Source organism: Sander vitreus, chromosome 2, assembly GCF_031162955.1.
Source record: "Sander vitreus isolate 19-12246 chromosome 2, sanVit1, whole genome shotgun sequence".
In the NCBI taxonomy this organism is placed as follows: domain Eukaryota; kingdom Metazoa; phylum Chordata; class Actinopteri; order Perciformes; family Percidae; genus Sander; species Sander vitreus.
The window spans coordinates 11,322,317-11,333,983 of record NC_135856.1 but is presented as its reverse complement, the minus strand read 5'-3'; the positions used below and the strand labels follow the sequence as shown (position 1 = coordinate 11,333,983).

At 41.5% G+C, this 11,667-nt stretch overlaps 1 protein-coding gene across 1 annotated transcript; it reads right to left on the bottom strand.

Moving 5' to 3' along the window:
* Positions 1-1,162: 1,162 nt before the first annotated feature.
* Positions 1,163-9,959, bottom strand: LOC144531058 (scavenger receptor cysteine-rich domain-containing protein DMBT1-like). The gene is given in 17 exon segments (XM_078270963.1): positions 1,163-1,182; positions 1,285-1,360; positions 1,456-1,615; positions 1,717-1,959; positions 2,552-2,703; positions 2,830-3,038; positions 3,209-3,511; positions 3,801-4,250; positions 4,929-5,166; positions 5,169-5,245; positions 5,542-5,973; positions 6,652-6,889; positions 6,892-6,968; positions 7,264-7,695; positions 8,373-8,687; positions 8,965-9,358; positions 9,933-9,959. Coding segments are annotated over 17 exon segments (3,843 nt in total).
* Between the last annotated feature and the right edge of the window lie 1,708 nt (positions 9,960-11,667).

Genomic DNA, 11,667 nt, shown 5'->3' with positions numbered 1-11,667 from the left:
ATACTGCCGAGTATCTTAATCTATAATAATATCATAATTTATTAGTTGATTTATATTTTGTATTATAATGAATCTGGAAAGTAACTAGTGACTATAATGTAAAATAAATGTAGTGGAGTAAAAGTATGAAGTAGCATACCCAAGTAAAAAAAAAAAAAGTACCTTAAAATTGTACTTAAGTACATTACTTCGGTAAATGTATTTAGTTACATTCAAACATTGTATTTTGGATCTGAGACCAAGGCCAGGAGAGAAAAACAAGAAAAAGAGGACTTACACACAAGAAATAACTAAACTAATAAAAGCAGGAGGCCACATTTCTGGAAGTAATTTACAAGCAAAGAATTATATATATATAAAAAAGACAACATTTCAACCTAATCCAGTTTATACAATACATTTTTTTGCAAAAGGTTTCTTCTGTGCTTATTGCGTATGAAATCTGCATCTGACATATCAAGTAGTAACGGATATAGCCCAAAATGAGCACCCAAGCTTTTGCTTAATTATTATGAGACCTCATGTCAAAAGTTGTTGAGACATTTCACACTAATGCACAAGTGTTGACCTCATGGTGGCGCCAGAGGAAGAGTCAGGGGATCACCAAAGTCATTATAATTCATCTTCTGGCCACTGTAGCTGTGCCAAATATAATGGCAATGCATCAAATAATTGTTGAGAACCTTCAGTCTGGTAATGTGCCATGGTTGCCATTTTTACATTTTATTTGTGAACTACTGCATAATCCATTATCAAGGTACAGAGTTTAGTTTTTAAAAAACAAGGTTATTTTATACCACATACACACATATCAGTTGCACAGTTTACACCATAATATGAACAATTTGTCATTGGATCTAAACAATAATCAATGCATTTAAAAATAGGCTTAGTTATTTAAATGAAATACAGTCACATCAGGACTGTAGTGGTAATTCACACAGAGAAGTAGAAAAGTATTGGTACCTTCACTTTCATTATAACCTTATTAATAACCCAACCATAACAAAGTTATTAGAATTGAAAAATATAATTAATAATACAATATATTATACAATGTAACACCAGTTTTTAATTATCTTATGTCTTATGAACAAAATATATCTTAAAAACAAAATAATATCACAATATGGAATATGTTTGTATTATTACTGTTACCAGCTCACTCAGGTGACTTGTCCCCTAAAGATAAATAAGAAAGAGAGAAAAAACACAGTTATTAATTCATTATAATTCATTATGTTTAGACATCAGCCCTGAGACCAAATTGTAACTGATACTCACACATGATTGGTCCAATGCTGAGGGTACTCAGACGATCAGAGTTGGAACCAGAGTGATAGGTCCTACTTGTGCAAGGCTACGTGGTAGGAGATGGTGGAAAAAATACACTCAAACCCCAGTGTTTATTGATTATAGATTGAAGCTATTGATAAAGTGAAAGGTGTGACTTACTGGAACACAAGAGGAGCTCCTCCGTTCGCACAGGCTGAGGCTGCAATGAAGGTAAACGTCTCTGTATTCATTGTGGAGCAGGAAGAACAGGGCAGAGAAACGAGCCCGGAGGGATGAGCCGCTCTCAATCACTGACACCTGTTGGCGGTCAGTGGGACACCTGGGAGAGAGGATGGAGCAATGTCACCATACATAAACTTTTTTTTCCCATTTCCATTATACTGCACACACCATCTGCTGAGTCTCAAGAGGGATACTAACTTGTTCTGGATGAGAGGGTGTTGCATGGAATCGTCAGGGTTTGATGAGTGAGTGGCGTAGCAGTCCTCCAGAACAACTGCAAAGCTTGGATCTCTCTCCTCCACAGAGACGCCCACGTACAACGGCGAGCCCACCGGCAGGGTGACCAGGCCTGCTGGATAAGTCTCGGTGTAGTTGGAGTTGCGGAACAGAGACATGGAGGCTCTGGCTTTGGCACCCGAGCCTGAAATGCCACCTGCCAGCCTGTCAAGAAAAATATGTTTTTTGTTATGGCAAGTTTTTTCCAAGTTTTTTTTCTTCTGTTTATTATATCTTGTTATTGGTATATTCCTTCCTGTAGTCCATTCATATACAAACAATATGCGGCAACATAGACATGTTTTTTTCAATATATATCAGCTAGAAAGTATAACCATCACTCAAGCTTTTTCAGGTACATTCTTGCTGAGATGCAGTTGCTTCTGCTGTTCCCGTGGTGCAATATCAATCAATCAATAACTTACTAAGTACAGAACAAACTGAAGTTAGACATACAGTAGTCATTCTTCTTCTGGGGTTTTACCAGCTGATATTTGTTTCGTAACTGTCTGTGTGTTGTGATGATTGTTGTGGCTTGGATGACTCGGTAAGACACTGGCATACAGCAATGTATGCTTATTCTAAAATGAATGGCTAAAAGCAACACACAGACAAGACCTATTTTCACCAGGTTTGTCTTTATTTATAATTTAACTTTACAATAATTTAAAAAAATACTATAATCAGAGCACAACAGTTATACACCTAGGAGCTTCATTATTTTACAACTGTTCACATTCAATAAAAGGTTACTTACGCCAGAAATGGTCTGATAGCCACATTCAGGCTGGTGTCTGTGTCCAGGGGATACACGCAGGAGAAGGGAAGACTTACAGGAATGATGAAGGATGTGTTGTTCATTGGGTAGATAAATAAAATATTGGAGTAGACGGCATGTGTGCTGTTGGTCTGAAAGACAGAGGATGGTTAAATGATTAGTCAGTTAAATGTTTATGGCATGAGAGGGTGTGCTATGTGGTAGAAGCAGCAGGACCAAGTTGTTAGAGAAATTGTCAGAAAACAGTAACGCTTTACCCTCAGCGTGTTTCCACAGGCACCTGCTGTGGCTACCACTTCATACCACACTACATCATCTTGCACTCTGACCCAGGAGCAGTTGTAGGATGCCAGGTTGCCAGAGAATGGATTCAAACCAGAGGATGTAAGGCGAGCCAAATCCAGCCCCACTTGGAGTTTATCACGGTCACAAATAAGATGAGAAGGCTGTAGTGCAGGGTGCTGAACTGAAGAAAAAGATATAAAGTCGCTAAATAAAAGTGTAAGAGAAAGGAGATAAGATGATAAATACTATATACCAGATGAGATCAACATTAGAACCTTCAATAACCTTCCCCTCAGTATGTCATTTTAACTGTATTATTAAAAATAAATCTCGATATAAAAGGAAACCTACCTTCACAAACAACACTGGCATCTTCAGTGTGACCACAGTTGTGGACCCCAAACCCTGGATGTCTGCAGTCTGTTATTGATGATTCATTTCCAGAACAACTGACATCGTCCAACCAGATGGGTCCAGTGCCCTGTCCAAAAGCTGCATTTGTTAGTGCTGAACGAGCTGTGCCACAGCCCAGCTGTCTACACACCACGTTGGCATCACTCAGGTCCCAGCCATCGTCACACACTGTCCCCCACTGTCCATCATGGTAGACTTCCACTCTGCCAGAGCACCGGTTGTCAGAGTTGACCAGCCTCACTGGTGAACCAGCTAACAGAAAAATATGCAACATAATATTTTTGATATGAGACACAGAGGAAAGATGGACTTCATAAGGACGATGATATCTTTGCAAAACTACATACAACAGCTTTCTGTTTAAAAAAGATAATCTTTGAAGGGTAAAGAGCCTGAAGACAATAAAGAGTAGTGTAAAGCACATATTTCATATTTCTGTAACAGGTGGTTACTAAAATCCTCTCATCCGCTAAATGTTACACCTTAGACAGCATGTAACACAGTGAGACTTCATTGCTTTTAGCTGTACACATTTGTACATTTTTACCTTCGCAGACCACACCAGCATCCTCATTGTGATTACAGTTGTGAGATCCAACCCCTCTGTGGCTGCACTCGCTGAGCTTTGATTCGCTGCCTGTGCATGTGACGTCATCCAACCAGATGGGCCCGCTGCCCTGTCCAAAGCGTGCACCTTGTGGTGCTGAGAGGGCCCTGCCACAGCCCAGCTGTCTACACACCACCTGAGCATCGACCAGGTCCCAGACATCGTCACAAACCGTCCCCCACTGTCCACGGAGGAAGATCTCTACTCTGCCAGAGCAGGAGCTGTTTCCTCCATTGGCCAGACGGACCTGCCCCTCAACTGCTGTGCTGTTGCCTGCTGTTGTTGTGGTAGTTTCCACCTGATCTGTGGTGAAGTTCTGAGGTGGTGGATGAGGTGTGGTTGGTAAAACTGTGCTGTTGAGTTCTGGTTGAACTGAAAGAAAAGTCTCTGTGAACTCACAAGACAACTACAGCCTTTACTGCCATTAGTATTAACGAGGAAAAGCCCAATTTTCTTCATAACCAGTAGACGATTTGAGGGGGGGATGCCATCCCCTTGTTAACAAAATGATCCAGATGCCCCTTGAGGGGTTGTTTAGTTGAATGGGTTAGTTTAGGCTTCCTGACGCATTGATCGTTTATCTGACTGTGGATTGTGCAAGTTAGAATCTATGGCCCCGACCATTGCTCTAAAATAACAGTAGCTTAACTGTGATGTGTATTGATAAATCTATGGCGCTGTCCGTGGTGCTGAAGTAGCAGACAGATTTGTAATCGTGAATTTTTCTTTTGAGTCCAACCCTAGTCTTGGATCTATAATATTCTCTAAACTATAGAGCTAGCAGCAGGTGAATAAAACAAACCAGGTCTGTCCCCCTGTTGAATATAAACAAAACATCTACTGGATATACAGATCATGTTTTCGTTGTGCACAAAACTTCATTTATGTTTATAACACAAACTTATCTTTTACTTTACCATTGACTTATCATCTACAAAACAATATCTATTGTATGTGGCAAATATTAAAACTTATTGATGAGACCATTTTTTCTAGTTAAATGTGAGCAAGAAGAAATGGAGTGTACTTTAAATATGGGTAAACATTTACCTGCACAGATGATGCTGGCATCTTCAGTGTGACCACAGTTGTGGACCCCAAACCCTGGATGTCTGCAGTCTGTTATTGATAATTCATTTCCAGAACAACTGACATCGTCCAACCAGATGGGTCCAGTGCCCTGTCCAAAAGCTGCATTTGTTAGTGCTGAACGAGCTGTGCCACAGCCCAGCTGTCTACACACCACGTTGGCATCACTCAGGTCCCAGCCATCGTCACACACTGTCCCCCCCACTGTCCATCATGGTAGACTTCCACTCTGCCAGAGCACCGGTTGTCAGAGTTGACCAGCCTCACTGGTGAACCAGCTAACAGAAAAAATATGCAACATAATATTTTTGATATGAGACACAGAGGAAAGATGGACTTCATAAGGACGATGATATCTTTGCAAAACTACATACAACAGCTTTCTGTTTAAAAAAGACAATCTTTGAAGGGTAAAGAGCCTGAAGACAATAAAGAGTAGTGTAAAGCACATATTTCATATTTCTGTAACAGGTGGTTACTAAAATCCTCTCATCCGCTAAATGTTACACCTTAGACAGCATGTAACACAGTGAGACTTCATTGCCTTTAGCTGTACACATTTGTACATTTTTACCTTCGCAGACCACACCAGCATCCTCATTGTGATTACAGTTGTGAGATCCAACCCCTCTGTGGCTGCACTCGCTGAGCTTTGATTCGCTGCCTGTGCATGTGACGTCATCCAACCAGATGGGCCCGCTGCCCTGTCCAAAGCGTGCACCTTGTGGTGCTGAGAGGGCCCTGCCACAGCCCAGCTGTCTACACACCACCTGAGCATCGACCAGGTCCCAGACATCGTCACAAACCGTCCCCCACTGTCCACGGAGGAAGATCTCTACTCTGCCAGAGCAGGAGCTGTTTCCTCCATTGGCCAGACGGACCTGCCCCTCAACTGATGTGCTGTTGCCTGCTGTTGTTGTGGTAGTTTCCACCTGATCTGTGGTGAAGTTCTGAGGTGGTGGATGAGGTGTGGTTGGTAAAACTGTGCTGTTGAGTTCTGGTTGAACTGAAAGAAAAGTCTCTGTGAACTCACAAGACAACTACAGCCTTTACTGCCATCAGTATTAACGAGGGAAAGCCCAATTTTCTTCATAACCAGTAGACGATTTGAGGGGGGATGCCATCCCCCTTGTTAACAAAATGACCCAGATGCCCCTTGAGGGGTTGTTTAGTTGAATGGGTTAGTTTAGGCTTCCTGACGCATTGATCGTTTATCTGACTGTGGATTGTGCAAGTTAGAATCTATGGCCCCGACCATTGCTCTAAAATAACAGTAGCTTAACTGTGCTGTGTATTGATAAATCTATGGCGCTGTCCGTGGTGCTGAAGTAGCAGACAGATTTGTAATCGTGAATTTTTCTTCTGAGTCCAACCCTAGTCTTGGATCTATAATATTCTCTAAACTATAGAGCTAGCAGCAGGTGAATAAAACAAACCAGGTCTGTCCCCCTGTTGAATATAAACAAAACATCTACTGGATATACAGATCATGTTTTCGTTGTGCACAAAACTTCATTTATGTTTATAACACAAACTTATCTTTTACTTTACCATTGACTTATCATCTACAAAACAATATCTATTGTATGTGGCAAATATTAAAACTTATTGATGAGACCATTTTTTCTAGTTAAATGTGAGCAAGAAGAAATGGAGTGTACTTTAAATATGGGTAAACATTTACCTGCACAGATGATGCTGGCATCTTCAGTGTGACCACAGTTGTGGACCCCAAACCCTGGATGTCTGCAGTCTGTTATTGATAATTCATTTCCAGAACAACTGACATCGTCCAACCAGATGGGTCCAGTGCCCTGTCCAAAAGCTGCATTTGTTAGTGCTGAACGAGCTGTGCCACAGCCCAGCTGTCTACACACCACGTTGGCATCACTCAGGTCCCAGCCATCGTCACACACTGTCCCCCCCACTGTCCATCATGGTAGACTTCCACTCTGCCAGAGCACCGGTTGTCAGAGTTGACCAGCCTCACTGGTGAACCAGCTAACAGAAAAATATGCAACATAATATTTTTGATATGAGACACAGAGGAAAGATGGACTTCATAAGGACGATGATATCTTTGCAAAACTACATACAACAGCTTTCTGTTTAAAAAAGACAATCTTTGAAGGGTAAAGAGCCTGAAGACAATAAAGAGTAGTGTAAAGCACATATTTCATATTTCTGTAACAGGTGGTTACTAAAATCCTCTCATCCGCTAAATGTTACACCTTAGACAGCATGTAACACAGTGAGACTTCATTGCCTTTAGCTGTACACATTTGTACATTTTTACCTTCGCAGACCACACCAGCATCCTCATTGTGATTACAGTTGTGAGATCCAACCCCTCTGTGGCTGCACTCGCTGAGCTTTGATTCGCTGCCTGTGCATGTGACGTCATCCAACCAGATGGGCCCGCTGCCCTGTCCAAAGCGTGCACCTTGTGGTGCTGAGAGGGCCCTGCCACAGCCCAGCTGTCTACACACCACCTGAGCATCGACCAGGTCCCAGACATCGTCACAAACCGTCCCCCACTGTCCACGGAGGAAGATCTCTACTCTGCCAGAGCAGGAGCTGTTTCCTCCATTGGCCAGACGGACCTGCCCCTCAACTGATGTGCTGTTGCCTGCTGTTGTTGTGGTAGTTTCCACCTGATCTGTGGTGAAGTTCTGAGGTGGTGGATGAGGTGTGGTTGGTAAAACTGTGCTGTTGAGTTCTGGTTGAACTGAAAGAAAAGTCTCTGTGAACTCACAAGACAACTACAGCCTTTACTGCCATCAGTATTAACGAGGGAAAGCCCAATTTTCTTCATAACCAGTAGACGATTTGAGGGGGGATGCCATCCCCCTTGTTAACAAAATGATCCAGATGCCCCTTGAGGGGTTGTTTAGTTGAATGGGTTAGTTTAGGCTTCCTGACGCATTGATCGTTTATCTGACTGTGGATTGTGCAAGTTAGAATCTATGGCCCCGACCATTGCTCTAAAATAACAGTAGCTTAACTGTGCTGTGTATTGATAAATCTATGGCGCTGTCCGTGGTGCTGAAGTAGCAGACAGATTTGTAATCGTGAATTTTTCTTTTGAGTCCAACCCTAGTCTTGGATCTATAATATTCTCTAAGCTATAGAGCTAGCAGCAGGTGAATAAAACAAACCAGGTCTGTCCCCCTGTTGAATATAAACAAAACATCTACTGGATATACAGATCATGTTTTTGTTGTGCACAAAACTTCATTTATGTTTATAACACAAACTTATCTTTTACTTTACCATTGACTTATCATCTACAAAACAATATCTATTGTATGTGGCAAATATTAAAACTTATTGATGAGACCATTTTTCTAGTTAAATGTGAGCAAGAAGAAATGGAGTGTACTTTAAATATGGGTAAACATTTACCTGCACAGATGATGCTGGCATCTTCAGTGTGACCACAGTTGTGGACCCCAAACCCTGGATGTCGGCAGTCTGTTATTGATAATTCATTTCCAGAACAACTGACATCGTCCAACCAGATGGGTCCAGTGCCCTGTCCAAAAGCTGCATTTGTTAGTGCTGAACGAGCTGTGCCACAGCCCAGCTGTCTACACACCACGTTGGCATCACTCAGGTCCCAGCCATCGTCACACACTGTCCCCCACTGTCCATCATGGTAGACTTCCACTCTGCCAGAGCACCGGTTGTCAGAGTTGACCAGCCTCACTGGTGAACCAGCTAACAGAAAAATATGCAACATAATATTTTTGATATGAGACACAGAGGAAAGATGGACTTCATAAGGACGATGATATCTTTGCAAAACTACATACAACAGCTTTCTGTTTAAAAAAGACAATCTTTGAAGGGTAAAGAGCCTGAAGACAATAAAGAGTAGTGTAAAGCACATATTTCATATTTCTGTAACAGGTGGTTACTAAAATCCTCTCATCCGCTAAATGTTACACCTTAGACAGCATGTAACACAGTGAGACTTCATTGCCTTTAGCTGTACACATTTGTACATTTTTACCTTCGCAGACCACACCAGCATCCTCATTGTGATTACAGTTGTGAGATCCAACCCCTCTGTGGCTGCACTCGCTGAGCTTTGATTCGCTGCCTGTGCATGTGACGTCATCCAACCAGATGGGCCCGCTGCCCTGTCCAAAGCGTGCACCTTGTGGTGCTGAGAGGGCCCTGCCACAGCCCAGCTGTCTACACACCACCTGAGCATCGACCAGGTCCCAGACATCGTCACAAACCGTCCCCCACTGTCCACGGAGGAAGATCTCTACTCTGCCAGAGCAGGAGCTGTTTCCTCCATTGGCCAGACGGACCTGCCCCTCAACTGCTGTGCTGTTGCCTGCTGTTGTTGTGGTAGTTTCCACCTGATCTGTGGTGAAGTTCTGAGGTGGTGGATGAGGTGTGGTTGGTAAAACTGTAGGGTCGGTTCTGTTCACCTCTTTTTGCAATAAAAAAATAGTGAGATGATTTTGTTCATAAATTGTACATGTAATTTAACAACAAGACAAGAGAGTGTCTAGACTAGTCTAAAACACTTAGATGGATTAGATGAGAATATTGAATTTATTGTTACAGTGAGAAATGGAACAATACCTGCGCAGTATGCAAGGTGACATGCGGATGGCCTCACAAGTTTGTAGACATAGTAGTTTCCGTAGCAGAGCTTGACATGGATGGTGTTTGAGGTAAAATAGCAGCAACTGCCGCTCCAGGCATTACACACAGTGCGAATTACAATTTCACCTGACTGTGTGGGATTAGGTTCGGTTATCCACATACTAGCATGGGTTCCACATTTGTTTTCACCCACACACCTCTCTGGAATATGAGCACTGGTTTGCCCCAGAAACATGCGATACCAGCCTTTCCAGTTGATATTTTGGTCACAGTGTAGGATCTGATTTGATGTGTTGTTCGTTGCACGCCAGTCATCATTCAGTACTGTATAGTGCTCACAGGGATCAGCACAGTGCTCAGTCCCATTTTTACTGATGCAGTCCATACCTAAAGGACAAACTGTATGTCCACAGCTGAAATAGACCGATTGGAAAGAGGGGCCTGATTTGGTCCTGGAGGAAGGCTCCAGGCATTCAAAGGAGCCTTGGGTGTTTTGACAAACCTGAGGTGCCATGCAGGGTGAGTCTGGGAGGGAGCACTCGTCTTTGTCCACACAACCGCTGTTTGGTGACCAGTGATAACCTCGGCTACAGCAAGAGGAGTCACTGCAGAGTTTCGTATTGTAACAGCTGAGACCATCGCCTACAAAGCCATCTTTACAGACACAAGAGTGGGTGGTGAAAGAGTCGCCTCTTTCTCGTGACTCCAGGCAAGTTGCTTCATCATGACATGAATCACAGCTGGAGACATATGTCACTGTGGAAAGTACAAGGATAGTTTGATACATGCTGTTGCTTATGTTTTAGTAGCTTTTCCTTTTGAAAAGGTGAAAATAAAAATATTACATGCAAGAATATATTGTGTTACAAAGAAAACATACACAGTTTACGATATATTTATATTATATTTATATATTCCCAAGGGCATAATAAAAATCACCACTGAATGTGAGGTTTCAAGTTGTCTCTTAAAACTGCGTCTCATGGTGGATTATTGTTATAAAGGCATGTTGAGAGGCAAAGCATTGTTCAGACTGACAGGATTTATTTATTATAATTATTTATTTATTTAAATTCTAGTCTGAATCAGGAAGTTTTCAAATAAATATCTAAAAAATATAGAATTATGTTATATTAATAATATAGGAAAATAAGTGTGAAATAATGTGCAAGACATCTAGAATTTTTCATTTTATGTAATGGTGCTGTCATAAAAAATGGCATCTTAATATCTAAGTAAATGTAAGAATGATATCTCTTCAATTAATCACCAGAATAGGAACATGCAACGTTGATAGTGCCAAATAAAATGTTTTATTTTAAATGTTATCAAGGATCAATATTGGGGTACTATTTACTTAGAATCTTTTAATTGAAGCCCACCCATATTTGACACAAAAGGAGAAAAATATCCACAACAAAAATCTATTTCAATTAAGGTTGATGGTTTTCTTTTTCAAAAGGGAAAGTACAATTACACAGTAAATATGTGTAACAATGTAAAACAACATTGTTTCCCGCCTATACCTTGAAGACATTTGGTATACTCTGTTGAATGCCCACCCCCAATTTTACCCTATACCCTATCTGGGGGTCTTTTATTGAACATATTAGGAAAGAGAGGTGTCAACCTGGGAACTAATTGTATTAGACTGTATTGTGCTGTACTGTATTTAAAAATAACATGTGTACCCCAAGATGACAAGATGTAAGACTGTTTACCTGAAATGCCTTCTGTAAAAATCTGCAAAATTAGGAGCAACAACAAACCCTCGGGCACCCCCATTACAGACCACATCCACGGCACAGACTAGCTGGAAACGGCAAAAAGAGATGTCTCAAAACAATATTTTTAAATGATATTGCCATGCACTACTTTGTCAGTATTTGTACTTACATTAGAAAGACAGTGCAGGAATCCAGAAGTTGGTGAAAAAGTTGAAAGTGAAAATCTCCCAGCAAGTGAGAGAATTTATAGGTCGGTTTTTGTGTTCAAAGGACCATACAAAGCAATGATTGGTGAAACACATAAAAGGGTCAGTGTCAGCACTGATTCATGTGACATTAAAATAGTT